The sequence below is a fragment of the Barbus barbus genome (assembly GCF_936440315.1).
Source record: "Barbus barbus genome assembly, chromosome: 46".
NCBI lineage: Eukaryota > Metazoa > Chordata > Actinopteri > Cypriniformes > Cyprinidae > Barbus > Barbus barbus.
In genome coordinates, this window is record NC_136724.1 from 22333396 (window position 1) to 22348638 (window position 15243).

Below are 15243 nucleotides of genomic sequence, written 5' to 3' on the forward strand. Positions count from 1 at the left end.
ATAAATAGAGGGAAAGAGAAATGCAGAGAGTTTCCAAAAAGCTTCGTTCTGTTTCAAATCCTGAAGAACACATGTTCTTCTGCTAATGGTAAGTCAAAAAATAGAGAATATTTACATCTTTAGATTATATACATGGCAATGAACACATGGTCAGTGTGAGGTGATGGAGAGAGAGAGAGACCCACCACATTAAGAGTCTACAGTGATGATACCACTTCATTTAATAGTCATAATACAATATTTCTGTGCTGATTCAGAAACAGCTTCAACACGGGTTTCAGCCCCAGTGTCTTCATCTCACAGCCAGTGAAATCAGCTAAGAGCAGCTTTCGAAAATGGGGAAAGGTTTAGATGAACTGTCTCTCAGTAGCCGTAAGGGTTATGTGATTTTGCTGGCCACAGAGAGGATGCATAGATGAGAAGAACAACCTGCTACGGGACGACACGCATCTGAACGCTGACGTACTGATTCACTGCCTCATGATCTTGGGCAGGAAAGCATTTGGCCAGTTAACGTTTCACAAGTTTGCTTATATAATAAAAAAGAGGTATGGAAAGGCTCAAATGCAAGTCCGACTCAAGCAAAGTCTCCATTTGTGGATTTTAGTCGATGTATGTTTGCTATATGCTGGGTACTTATAAAAAAATAAAATAAAATAAAAAAAAAAGTCCAAAATGATCAGATACATATGCATTTAAAAACTTTCATGTTTCATGTCCAATAAAATACTCTAGAATGAGAATCTTCCTCATGTAGCAAATCGAGGCTTGTTTGTAGAAACCAGTTGTTCATGACGCTTTAGCACTGCATTTGAAATTATATGGATGTGTTTTGCCAAAATCGTTCAATTTGTTAGCGTTAAATAAACTAAAATGTTCAAATATTGGACCCAAGATTAATACAATTGCATACACCTCAAGATGTGCGCATTTCAGTTTTTTCTGGTGTCGAGGACACAAAGCGAGGAAGGGAGGATGCGTTCCTCACATTAACTAACCTTTTACTTATGTGACACTGACGTAATTTTGATCTACCTATGTTCCGCAACAGCAGATGAGGGTCAGGTGCTACAATAAGCTTTTAAGAGCATTTCCTGGCAATGATGTTGTTGCTAAGCAACTCCACTGGATATTCAAACAAAATCAGCTTTCATACTGTAGGGAGAAATATGGAAAGCAATGAAAGCAGTAGGAAAAAAGTATATAGTTCGTCCTATAATTCCATTATGAAGACTAGCAGGGAGACATTTGAAGGACTGGTGGGATATAATGGAAAACTATGTATAGCACTTGTGTCCTCAATCAAATGTGATAAATGAATGCAGAAAACAATTGCTCGATTTGATTTAAGAAAGTTCCCAGCATTTGAAAAACACCAACACCAGCAATCTGATAAAAGATGATGAATTGGAAATTAAAAACCGAATAAAGTTTAATGCAGCAATTACAATAATACACTCATGTGTACTCTACTCCAATTAATGGCACATTGCACATTTGTTATTATACAACTTCAAAGCCATTCAAGGATGAATATAACGCTTTATGTAGTCAGCAGTTGTCGTATGGCTCCCACGAAGGACCTGTCAGTCCGCAAATCTCTTCAAAGAAAATACTCTCTAATAGTGAGGCATACAAGTTTTCCCCCAAATGGATGGCTAACATTAAATTTGAAGCGGCTCAAGAGCGGTATTATTCCCATTCTCTGAACCCTGATTCCCAAACCCAGCGATCTGGTCTATAAACAGTATACTTGAAAATCTTTACATTAGATTACATATTGCAAAATCTTTCATCAGAAAAATCTGGACATTTTCACAATGTCTTTCATTCTCTCTCTGTTAAAAATCTAAAATTTTTCATGTTGACGAAATCCCCTGTGCTGCGTATCCCAGTATATTTCAAAGCTTTAATACAGCTTATTTTAAAGTCAACATGAACTTAAAATGGACGCCGTTTACGTTACACACATTCCTTACTGTGCACAAGTCATCTGTGCACGTTATGCCAAGTAAAAAAAAAATATCTTTAGAATCTTTTATCAAAATGTAACCTGCTCCGCCTCTGAAATGACTTTCCGGTTCGGCTACTGTCACAAATCCCTCTTGACTCCGTTCTGGTACACCCGCTTTTCACAATCCAATCAATTCTTGATGAATAGTCAAGTCCAACCCTGCGTCCATTGAATATCCTGTTTCAAACTACAGAAGTTAAATGTTTCGTTTCATGTTGACTTTAAGTCCAGACACGTTCTGCACACATCGAATGCCAGTGAAATAGCCCTTACACACTGCTGTTACTCTTCAATTCAGGTGAAAAGACAAACATATGACACTTAAGATCTCTTCGAACGCAGATATGCACAGAGAGTTTGCTCTACGCCGCCAGGTACTGTGGTACCTTTGCTGAGGACAGCAGCCAAGTACTCTTATTGTTCACATGGAAAGGCTTCTTCTCTCTGCCCTCTCCTCTAGGTATGATGAAAGTGTATGTCACCCTGCAACTGGTGTCTTTTAGAGTTCAGATTTCTGAGCTTATGAACTGATCCTCACTTGTGCTAGATTCAGAATGTCATCATGACGCAGAGTGAACATGAGCATGTGTTCTGGATCACAGCAGTTTAAGTCTTTATTTTTGAATTAGCCTCAGTTAATACTGTCCCTTACACACACACACACACACACACACACACACACACACACACACACACAAGTACACTACCTACCGAGGTGAGTATGATGAATAATGATGTCAACCTCCGGGAAGTGTAAATGTATGTATGCTTTTATACAGATCTGTTAGCTGCTGTACATCGGTGTGTGTACTCGGTGTCGCTGGACTGTGGCAAACCAACACTTAAGTAATTACACTACTTTAATATAGACTATATTTTTTTTATACGCAGACACAACTCATAAGAACTGCAAAAAAGACGCTTGCTTTGGCACGTATGTACTCAACAGCGCCATGTCCACTTCATCAGTAAAAGCCTGTCTCTCTGTTTATCGAACGGAATATTCCATAGAATCTGTCAGAAAGGGACGGAGTTCCAAAAGTCAAAGACCGCAGAAACTCGACAGTCACACTGGAGTCAAAACCAGTCTACTTCCCTTCCTGCGTGTGCATGTGTATGCGAGGGTAATCAGATCTGGGTCTCCTGAACACTCTCCTTGGAACCATTCGATAGCAACAGTGGCTCAGTCTGCATGTTGGGAACGTGACTAAGGCCTTTCAGAGTTCCATGGAAGGTCATCGCCATTGGGATGGGAATTGGCAGGGGAGGTGAGGTCGAGCCAGGGTTGGAGGGGTCACAGGAAGTACCCATTTTCATGGTCGAAGCCTGGTTTTGGGAGGAAGAGTTGGGTTTGTTGTTGAGCATTCCAGAGGCCATGTTCAAGCCCAGCACATTGTTGTTAAAGTGGTGCGCTTTGTAGTAGTGGTTCAGGTGGTCCGCTTGCCCAACGCTCGGTAGGGTCATGATCTCAGGGTCGTGATTCCTCGGACTCTGTCCGCTTCCTCCACCAGATCCTGCTCTCGTGTGGACGGTGCTCCCTCCCGTGATGCCGCTAGCTCCACCGGCAGATCCGATCTCATCCTCGACATTGATGATCTCGATGGCACGAGCCGGGCCGTGGTGTTTGTGCAGTTGGTGCTGCTTGCGAAGCTTGTAGAAGACGACCAGCATCACGGCCGCCATGAAGGTGATGGCCACAAAGCAGCCGATGATGATCTTGGTCGTCTTCATTACATCCTCAAGACCTGACAGGTTGGCGACGTCCGTGATGGAGACCGTGAATGGGCGATCGGGTGCACGCGTGGCTCGAGGCGACAAGGAGGACAGCATCGAGCCAGTGGGACCTGCCGATGCAGATGCAGCCGTCGGGCCTGGAAAACTAATAAACGTCTCGTTGACGAACTGTCGTGCTGAATCGTGGCCATCTTGCCCGGTCTCTACAGTTTCAACGGTAACAGTTGTGAAGTAGCTGTAGCCATTTCCTGGGTCGGATGCGGAGACGTTCAACACAGCAGTCGCTGTGGTGTTGCCAGCAGAGTTGGTGACCATACAGGTGTAGGGTCCAGTGTCTTGCATGGTCACGTTGGTGAAATTCAGGGTTCCATCATGTAGGACTGAGATCCGGATCTTGTATGCTCCATGGGTCATCAAGGTTCCATTGGGAGTCAACCAGTTAACGGAAGTCATGGATGTCCCAGTGCGGCATTTCAGCTCCGCTGCCATTCCCTCCGTCACGTTCAGGTCGGTGGGTGGCTCCACGATCACTGGTGCGTAGCAGGTGAAGTCTCGCTGGTCGAGGTCACCAATGTACCTGCCCTTAGTACCCGGTGGGGCATGGCAACGTGCACAACAAGTGGAGTTATCAGGCACGGTTTCTTTAAGCCACCAGCTCAACCAAAGAACGTCACAGTTGCAAACCCAAGGGTTGTGGTTCAGATGGACACGCTCTAACTGCTGCAGTGGAGTGAAGAGATCGTGGGGCAGCGAATGCAGAGTGTTATGGGACAGATTGAGCTCCTCCAGGTTCTTTAGGTCATCGAAGGCATTCCTCTCAATGACGGAGATCCGAGAGTGCATGAGCCACAGTTTGTGTAGAGACACCAGGCCTTGGAAAGATCCGGGACGCACCACTCCCAGCTGGTTTCCCGACAACTCCAGTTCCTCTAGTCGCACTAGAGGCGTCAAGTTGGGTACATCCCTAAGCCCACACATGCCTAGATTCAGGAAACGTAGGTTCAGCAACCCTTCGAACGCAGCCTCCGAGATGAAACTGAGTTTGCGCAGCTCGCCGAGGTCTAACCGTCGCAGTGACGGCACACGGTGGAAGGCGTACGCTGGGAGTGTCTCTATGGGGTTGTTCCTTAACCAGAGTTCACGCAGCTTGCTCAGGTACTCAAACGCCTGTGATGGTACCAGTGGTAGTCTGTTGTCAAAAAGCTCCAGGGTAATAAGATTGGGAAGGCCATTGAAAGCTCCCACTTCTATCTGACGAATCTGGTTCTTGGACAACTGTAAGATTTCCAGATGATTTAGGTGCTTGAAGGTGTCTGACCTGATTACCTGCAGAAGAAGAGAGGAAAAGAATATAGTAAGTTATAAGAGCCGACTTACTAAGAAACTGGGTTGCTGCATCTCTACTCTCACAGTTTAGCCTGTTCTGCAGCAGTTTGAGCGATTAAGATCACCGTATGCTTTTGTGTTAGTATGCATACACACAAAAGTCACATTTTTGTTATTTTTTTGATATTTCAGTATGTGCATATACGTGACCATCTGTCACTCTGTGATTAAAGATGATTGGTTTATAATGCTAACAGTGCTCGTTGACCAGGATTGGAGGACTAGGGCTCTGAAGTCATTACAAGTAATGAAAATTTGCATTACATTTGGAATAGAAATAGCAATGTAGCAGTTCATTGAATATCTTGGGCACTTGCATAATCTCCACTGGTTGATTTCTTGGGAGTTTTAGGAGCAGCACACCAATGAAATGGTTAACTTTTGGAGCAACTTTTTAGTGAGACACCTGTAGTAAACTTGTCCTTATTTGATACTCTTTCAATTTTAATCTGACCATTTTTCCTTTTTCTAACAATTAAATGCTGGTTGCATGGTTGTTTTCAGATATACCTAATTTCAGTTGTAGTTTTTGAATAGAAGGATCCGGTTATGTCCAGTTCTAGGAGAAAATGTCCTATAGACCTATTTAGGGTATCAAGGAGGTTACCTGTATGGTGTTCTCCTGGAGGTTGAGGTATCGAGTATTGGACGAGATACTCTGTGGAACTTCATTTAAGCCTTTTCTGGTACAGATCACTCGACTGGCTTGATTGGAACAGCTACAGGGAGCAGGGCAGGCGGGACTGGCTTCAGCCAATCTAGGTCCAAGGAGGTGTGGCCACAACAAGAGTTGGACCAACCAGATGAGGGGGGAGGGGCTGAAAAAGCCTATTACAATAGCAGCCTGCATGGCAACTGAGTCATGTCCTGCCCCTTTCCTAAAACAAAAAAAGGCAAACAGTGAGTGCCAAAAACCCTCAGAACTTCTTAAATGGAAGTGTAATTTCAATAATGACATCCACAAAACAAGAGAGAGAATTAACTTTTTTTACGATTAACTTGTGGAATCAGGTATCTTGTGGCATCAAAGTGTAATCCACGCAGTTGTCAACAGCACTGGATGCTGCTACGGGAGTCTTCTGCTCAGAATCATCACAGTCAGCACTGGCCTTGCTTACTGGAAGAAAATACACGGGAGGGCGAATGAGAGAGAAAGAGGACGAGAGAGGTCAAAAACTGCATATATGTACAACTTATCCAATTTCATATAGCTAAGGATGTCAGTACATCAGCAAACTAAAAACTCTCACCTATGCAATTAAATGTTGTGACCTCTAGCCCAACTGGAGTAGAATTTAATTTCAGTTCATTTTTTTTCGGTATATTTTAGTACTTTTAAACCTCATAATTGTAACACAAAATGCTTTCATTTTTTTTCTAATCCATGCAAGAAAAACCTTCCAGATTTGGATTGGTCTTGTCTTGCGTTTTAATGTTTATTTAACCAGTGGTTCAGACTGGTTGAAGTCTACAGGTTGTCATATTTGCAAATAAGTTTTCTTTATTAAATGTGCATAGATTTGTGGTTCTGTAAAAATAAAAATTGATTATTAGAGAGAAAAATGCTCATATTCAATAATACAGTATTCACATTGTTACTTGGAAACATTCATTACAAAGAAATGTGTGCATGCAAGCACTGTGCATATGAGCTCTACAACTGAAGAGGTAAACAACTCATGTCTGAACAGCGATGTTTACTATGAATAAATACAGAATAATGCTGATATCAAATGATCCATGACGAATGTTGGATGACAGTAATGCAATAGCAGCAGAATTTGTTTGTATAAACAGCCTTACAACTAAACATTTAGGCAGAATGGTGTTTTAGCATATTCTAACAGATGATAAATATGCAAGAATGTCAGTAAATACTGCTTATATTTAAATAAATGATGCAGATTTTTTTTTCCTGAATTCTACTTTTTTTTTATTATTATATTATTCTACAAAATAGAGTGAAGGTCTAGATCTAGATGTAAAGTAGGCAATTAGACCCTTATTATAGGGTGAGACTGGTCATTTTTCTAAACCAAAAATCATCAAACATGTTTATATCTACCTCAATACACTGATTACAATAATAATAATAATAATAATAATAAACTAAACTCATCCTACAAACCTGGCAAAGCAAGAAAACCATGTTTACATGATATTTGAAATAATTCCGTTTTATCAGTTTTAATGTTATAATGCAAACAGAGTAAAATTTTGGGAACACAAGTAAAGGGTATTTTTTACATGAAAAAAACTTTTTTAAATGCATCCATTTTTACATCCAGGCTTAATCAGGCATGCGCAGAACACATGCGCACACTGAAAAGCTTTCAGAACACCGGTGATGGTATTTACATGCATGTCGAGGTAATGAGAAAAACAAAACAAGTATATGACCTTTAGCTGATAACAGAACACAAAACAAACCAGAGTAGGATTGTGCGTGTAAACGCGCTCGTTGTCTTACATCAGGAAAAAAAAACTATTTTAAAGCAACACAAAGAAAATCATACAGAATTCTAAATAAGATGGTCTAGTAATATGGTCCATCTTTGTCCATCACACGCAGGCGCATCTCGCTTGTGTGTGTGTGTGTGTCACAGGTGCGGTGGTGCAGCTTCACTGTAACCATGACAACGCTAAATTGATTTGCAGATGCTGGGTGTCGGAATCCGGTTGGGTGGCGGCGCTCTGTTTGCACTACGGCTTCGTTAAAATCAGCCACAGGCCAAAAAAAAATGCACAAATGAAACATCTATTTCATAAGCCGTTATATTGATTGTTAATTAACCTTCATAAGACGTTGGACGCGGCGATCTCCATCATGACAGTCAGCGACCGCAGTGGGTCTCTTGCTCTTATATGAGAGAAAATCGGTGCTTCTGAATGCGTTAGTGACTGCGGCGTCTTAACGGAGAACGTCGTACGCGTGTGAAATACACAAGTGAGGCCCTGACACACGCACACACACACACACACACACAGGCGCGCTCGCTCGCTCCCTCGAAGACGCGCAACAAAATGGCACAATGTCTGTGTAATTCACGGATAATGAGAAAGAAAAATGCAAATCAAGCCGAGCCGTCATTTACATCGCCGACCGCCAAATCACCCTAATTCCAAACGGCCTGATTCCTTTCCATAAATAAATATCGAAATAAATAAATAAATAAAAAGAACACTGGATGAAAGATCTTACCGTTCTCCTCTCATACGTCCATCGCATCACCCGGATCCTCTTCTAATGAATCATACACATCATAACCATGTGGAAACCTATTAAATCAAATCAATGCGCGTCAAGCATTCAACATGAACTATGATCAAATCCAATTCACAGCATTTGATATCGTGCGTCTGATCAAATGCATATCGTACCTTTTCCTTTCTCCTCGACGGATCTTCTAATGATTTTTTTTTCTCCCCCCGTTGATACGGTGTCTCTCTCAGATCCGGTGCGAGTCAGTGCGCGCCGACACGGTGAATAACGGTGAATATATAGTTAACAGATCATACCACCGCTGGAACAAAAACGATGCAATCGCTCGCCGTAAAGTGTGAGAATCGAATGTAATTTGATTATCCGGGGTACGAAGCGTACAAACCTACTGGCGCATTTTTCTAAGTGTATGCAGGCAGATCGTGCGCGTCGTGGCCGTACAGAGGGACGGATGCTGCACCCAGCGCAACATCTTACGTAAACTCCGTAGCGACGGCCCTGAATACAGCGACCAGCTGAAGAACGGGCCACTGAGACATGCACAAAACACACCTGCTGAAGCCTGTTTCCATACATTCATGCATTCACACATCAATCCGTGCATTCATCCTCGCTTTCATCTGCAGGACGACTGTCAGATCATTTATGGTGGCTTTGAGATCCTAATTATACACTACTAAAGCTTAACATATAGATTGCTGTTTGTCTAAAGCAGTGGTTCAGAGTTCACCCTGGACATTACATCATTACCTTTTCTTATAATCAAATATTGAAATGTGTTAGTGTTACCTTAAACTGCACAACTGTATTTAATGTCATCTGGGTTACAATTTCATGTATCTTATAGTTTAAGTTTAGGAGTGGACCTTTATGCTGTCATAAAAATCATACAAATTCATATGAAATTGCCGACTCCTAAAACAGTTCAACAGCTCATATCTGCATCAAAAACAGTGTTTGAATGTATGAACGACTATATAGGTATTTATTTCAATTTTATGATTCATAGTTAGCATTGTACCCTATTATACAGTATTTTACATGACATTTATGCACTTGGAAGATGCTTCCATCTAAGGTGACTTACATTGCATTTCAAGGCGTACATTGTTTTTCAAGCATTCCCTGGGAATCGAACCCATAACCTTGATGTTGCTAGCAGCATGCTGTACTGTTTGTTAGAATAGACGCACAAATTATTAATAGCGTGCCAAGTGTGACCCGGCCATTTAATTTTGTAGACCAAATTAATTCTGTGATTCAGACAGAGCAAAATAGATATCGCTTTCATGGGATGAATATTTACTTCACAACATGTCTTTAGTAAGTAACAGCATTTTGACATGAAATACAAATTCATTTCATCCACCCTTTGAAAAGCACTTATCTAAATGATGCTAAAACTGCTACTTTTGTAACTTGAGCTACATATATATACAACATTTATATTTGTTAATTGTCATCATTAGATGTCGATATCTATGTGTTTGTAATAGACAACTCACACTAAATGTTTGCCAGGGATGACTACAATGATGCAGTAAGTCATTTAAGCTGTTTGTTCAAAGTTCAGCTCCAGGGTTTTCAATCAGCGGTCCGTGAAGGTCCTGACTGTGGACAGACATAAAAACAGGTCATTTTCTTTGAAAACATATATTAAAAATCCTGAATACATATCTTATATATTTCTAAACATGCTACATGAATAGTCAGGCCATCCAAGATGTAGATGAGTTTGTTTCTTCATCAGATTTGGAGAAACGTAGCATTCCTTCACTTGCTCACCAATGGATGCTCTGCAGTGAATGGGTGCCGTCAGAATGAGAGTCCAAACAGCTGATAAAAACATCACAAGTAATCCACACCACTCTATTCTATTAATTGTTTGTAAGAAACAAACCCATCATTACAATGTTTTAAATTTAAACCATTGCTTCTGGCTAAAATACAAGTCATCTATCCATAATCCTTCTTTCTCCAGTGAAAAAGGCATCTCATCTGAATCAGGAGAGAAATCTGCACAGATCAAGCACAGTTTACAAGCCAAATCAGTTCGAAGCAAATACATTGTGGATTTTGACATGAGATGACGACAGAGGGTGGACTTAATAGTTGAAGTGTTATTATGGATTACAGACCCATATTTTAGCCAGAAGAGATGGTTTAAAGTTAAAACACCATACTGATGGATCTTACAAACACGCAGCTTTTGTCTTCTCAAGATGTTAACTGATAGACTCGAGTGGTGTGGATTACTTGTGGATGATTGTGATGTTTTTATCAGCTGTTTGGACTCTCATTCTGACGGCACCCATTCACTGCAGAGGATCCATTGGTGAGCAAGTCATGGAATGCTACATTCCTCCAAATCCGATGAAGAAACAAACTCATCTACATCTTGGATGGCCTGAGGGTGAGTATATATATTTTGGGTGAACTATATCTTTAGAGGGCATTATATATTTTCAAGTTATTAAAGTTCATTTTCAAACATTACCAGGAATGCAAAATGCATCAACTGAATTCACATAGGCAGGCCTAAAAACATGCACAAATACGTTTACGCTGATGTTTTACTATGCAAGCTCGGTTTCAAGCACCAATTTATTTTTAAATGAACCACAGTTAGCTTTTTTTGGTGGTGGTGGTGGTATCTTTGCGGTCCCTACTGAAGGTTGACGACCGCTAATAATGCTGATTCTCTCAGTAAAGGAATACATGAATAAGCAGGCCGCCTTGAACAGATATAGCTGTCGTGATGGTGTTTGGCCTGCATGTTGAACATGCTTGTGGTAGTTAGTTCATATTAGCGGCCCTGTTTGATCTCTCCTCCGGTTCTGTGTTGAACTCTGTCTGCGTCCCACACATTTGTGTCCTCCAGTATGTATTATGACTTAATGATAAGCCATCTACCTCGCTCTCTCTCTCTTTCTTTCTCTCTCTTCATCTCCCTCCCATTAAGAATCCAGTCACACAGTGGTGCAGTGGATATTCTGCCTTCCCTCACCTCACTCGTTCCGTACAAAACGCACAGACGCACGCACACACAAATATAAACAAACAAACAATAAACGACTCCCCCGTTCCGCGCCGTCTATATTACTCCCTCTCGTTTAAGGCCAAACTTGAGCTGTGTCATCAGTTTTGTTGACGTCTTAAACGCATCTGTCATGCGATGGCTTTCGGTTTTCAATGTCACGGCCGCACGGATGTGATCCTCACTTGGTTTTTCTCCTGGTGCATTTGTATGTCAATATCTTGAGGCCTATTGTGTGCGTTTTCTTCTCTCTGAAGCTGTTGATGTGGGTTCTCGTGTGCATGTGTGCGCGTTTATGTGGAGGACTGTGTTTGTGTGTTGTGAATGAGTTCTCTGTATCTGCCTCAGTGAAACGCGATGTGCTTCTGTTACTAATACTGACACGATGGCCTGCTACATATGGACATGTTAGCTTAGCTTGACACTGATATTATCAACCATTATAATCTCAACAACTTGTTCTGCACAAACCATTTTTGCACAAATTATTGTTGTGAAAAATTAGGTGTATATCAGAACTGAATACAAACCAGTTTGTTCGTTCCCTTACGAAAATTAACCATGGTTTTACTATAAATAAACCCCCCCCCAAAAAACATGGTTACTATAGTTAAACCATGGCAACCACACCATGGCCTTGCTACACTAACCATAGTTTAACCATGGTATTTGTAGTAAATCTGTGGTTATACAAATGTGACCCTGGACCACAAAACCAGTCATAAGTGTCAATTTTTTTCGAAATTGAGATTTATACATAATCTGAAATCTGAATAAATAAAGTTTCCATTGATGTATGGTTTTTTTTAGGATCGGACAATATTTGGCTGAGATACAACTATTTGAAAATCTGGAAACCGAGGGTGCAAAAAAATCTAAATATTGAGAAAATCGCCTTTAAAGCGGTCTAAATGAAGTTCTTAGCAATGCATATTACTGATCAAAAATTAAGTTTTGATATATTTACGGTAGGAAATTTACTAAATATCTTCATGGAACATGATCTTTACTTAATATCCTAATGATTTTTGGCATAAAAGAAAAATGGATAATTTTGACCCATACAATGTATTTTTGGCTATTGCTACAAATATACCCCAGCGACTTAAGACTGCTTTTGTGCTCCAGGGTCACATATGGTAATCAATGCGCCAAAAACATTTTACTATATTAATAAAACCATGGTTAATTTTCTTAAGGGTTTCATCCCAGAGTTCACTTTCATGTCCAAAATGCAAGATTAGAATATATCCTAAATCATAGTATGTTGAAAGTAAAGTTTATTTCTGGTTTCAAATAGTTCTAAAGAAATTTAACATAACAGTTAAGTATAATTGTCAGAAATGATTTTAGCTACACTGACCAAAATTATAAACGCAACATTTGTTTTTGCCCCCATTTTTCATGAGCTGAACTCAAAGATCTAAGACTTTTTCTATGTACACAAAAGGCCTATTTCTCTCAAATATTGTTCACAAATCTGTCTAAATCTGTGTTAGTGAGCACTTCTTTGCCGAGATGATCCGTCCACCTCACAGGTGTGGCATATCAAGATGCTGATTAGACAGCATGATTACTGCACAGGTGTTCCTTAGGCTGGCCACAATAAAAGGTCACTCTAAAATGTGCAGTTTTATCACACAGCACAATGCCACAGATGTCGCAAGTTTTGAGGGAGCATGCAATTGGCATGCTGACTGCAGGAATGTCCACCAGAGCTGTTGCCTGTGAATTGAATGTTAATTTCTCTACCATAAGCCGTCTCCAAAGGCGTTTCAGAGAATTTGGCAGTACATCCAACCGGCCTCACAACCGCAGACCACGTGTAACCACACCAGCCCAGGATCTCCACATCCAGCATCTTCACCTCCAAGATCGTCTAAGACCAGCCACCAGGACAGCTGCTGCAACAATCGGTTTTCATAACCAAAGAATTTCTGCACAAACTGTCAGAAACCGTCTCAGGGAAGCTCATCTGCATGCTCGTCATCCTCATCGGGGTCTCGACCTGACTGCAGTTTGTTGTCGTAACCAACTTGCGTGGGCAAATGCTCACATTCGATGGCGTCTGGCACTTTGGAGAGGTGTTCTCTTCACGGATGAATCCTGGTTTTCACTGTACAGGGCAGATGGCAGACAGCATGTATGGCGTCGTGTGCGTGAGTGGCTTGCTGATGTCAGCGTTGTGGATCGAGTGGCCCATGGTGGCGGTGGGGTTATGGTATGGGCAGGCGTATGTTATGGACAACGAACACAGGTGCATTTTATTGATTGCATTTTGAATGCACAGAGATATCTGACAAGATCCTGAGGCCCATTGTTGTGCCATTCATCCACGACCATCACCTCATGTTGCAGCATGATAATGCACGGCCCCATGTTGCAAGGATCTGTACACAATTCCTGGAAGCTGAAAACATCCCAGTTCTTGCATGGCCAGCATACTCACTGGACATGTCACCCATTGAGCATGTTTGGGATGCTCTGGATCGGCGTATACGACAGCGTGTTCCAGTTCCTGACAATATCCAGCAACTTTGCACAGCCATTGAAGAGGAGTGGACCAACATTCCACAGGCCACAATCAACAACCTGATCAACTCTATGCGAAGGAGATGTGTTGTACTGCGTGAGGCAAATGGTGGTCACACCAGATACTGACTGGTTTTCGGACCCCCCCAATACAGTAAAACTGCACATTTTAGAGTGGCCTTCTATTGTGGCCAGCCTAAGGCACACCTGTGCAATAATCATGCTGTCTAATCAGCATCTTGATATGCCACACCTGTGAGGTGGATGGATTATCTCAGCAAAGGAGAAGTGCTCACTAACACAGATTTAGACATATTTGTGAACAATATTTGAGAGAAATAGGCCTTTTGTGTACATAGATAAATTCTTACATCTTTGAGTTCAGCTCATGAAAAGTGGGGCAAAAACAAAAGTGTTGCGTTTATAATTTTGTTCAGTGTAGATGCTGATTCTCATCCAAACAAAAACCTGTTTAATAACTAATAACTATTATTACCAGTCAGATTATGAACTTTTACACTGTAATATAAAGCCTGAAACATAATCAAAATAAGTGCAGACAAAATATTAGCCAGTTTATAGTAGTGATTAAATGGCTTCGGACTTTATGCTGCTACACAACATTTGTTAGTGAACAAATGATGCTACAGAATTTAGGATTTTTAAAAGTTAGTGCTAGATTTAATAATTTATTTATACACAAGTAAAAAGTATAAATTAGCATCTTCATGAATGAAAATTTCTAAACACTAATATATATATATATTTTATATTCAAAATTATTTTTGGAAGAAATTAATACTTTTTTTTAGCAAGGATGCATTAAATTGATTAAAAGTGAGAGTAATGACATTTATAATGTTTCTAAAGATCTCTGGAACGATTTCTGGAAGGATCATGTGACACTGAAGACTGGAGTAATGATGCTAAAAATTCAGTTTTGCATCCCAGGAATAAATTGAATTTTAAAATATATTCAAATTCAAAACAGTTAAAAATTTGTGAATCAAAATTCAAAACAGTTATTTTGAAATGTAATAATATTTCAGAATATTACTGTTTTTATTGTATTTTGGTCAAATAAACATTAGTGTAACTGAACAGCATTTATAATACTTCAAATGCACAACATAAAAAAAAAAAAAAAACTCATGCATACAGTAAAACAGACGAGCTCTGAGTCTTCTCTCTTGACTGGAAAACAGCATTAAAACAGCTTGAGCGATGTGATTTTGGATCCACCACCAGAGGTCCCTGTCATTCCAGGATAAATGACTGGTTGCCATAGTTACGCACCTGTTCCTCCTTGTTTATCCG

The 15243-nt window shown here is 40.6% G+C and overlaps 1 protein-coding gene and 2 gene segments (V, D, J or C); 1 reads left to right on the forward strand and 2 right to left on the reverse strand.

Annotated features, from left to right (window-relative positions):
- The window catches only part of LOC306864845 (Ig kappa chain V-III region MOPC 63-like), a 684433-nt gene that overhangs the window by 54662 nt on the left and 614528 nt on the right, over positions 1-15243 (forward strand).
- LOC306864846 (Ig kappa chain V region K29-213-like) overlaps positions 1-15243 on the reverse strand; it is a 764502-nt gene that overhangs the window by 52699 nt on the left and 696560 nt on the right.
- Positions 1410-8819, reverse strand: lrrc4bb (leucine rich repeat containing 4Bb). The gene is made up of 5 exons (XM_079409079.1): positions 8516-8819; positions 8337-8413; positions 6127-6251; positions 5742-6012; positions 1410-5074 (listed from the first exon to the last, which is right to left on the reverse strand). Exons 4-5 carry the CDS (start codon positions 5982-5984, stop codon positions 3143-3145), a joined length of 2175 nt encoding a protein of 724 aa, XP_079265205.1. The 5' UTR covers positions 5985-6012; positions 6127-6251; positions 8337-8413; positions 8516-8819; the 3' UTR covers positions 1410-3142.

Coding starts and splice junctions, on each gene's coding strand:
- lrrc4bb (XM_079409079.1), bottom strand. CDS start 5,984: ATGCAGGCTGCTATTGTAATAGGCTTTTTCAGCCCCTCCCCCCTCATC. Junction 5,075..5,741: donor TCCAGGAGAACACCATACAG/GTAACCTCCTTG, acceptor CTTCTTCTGCAG/GTAATCAGGTCAGACACCTT.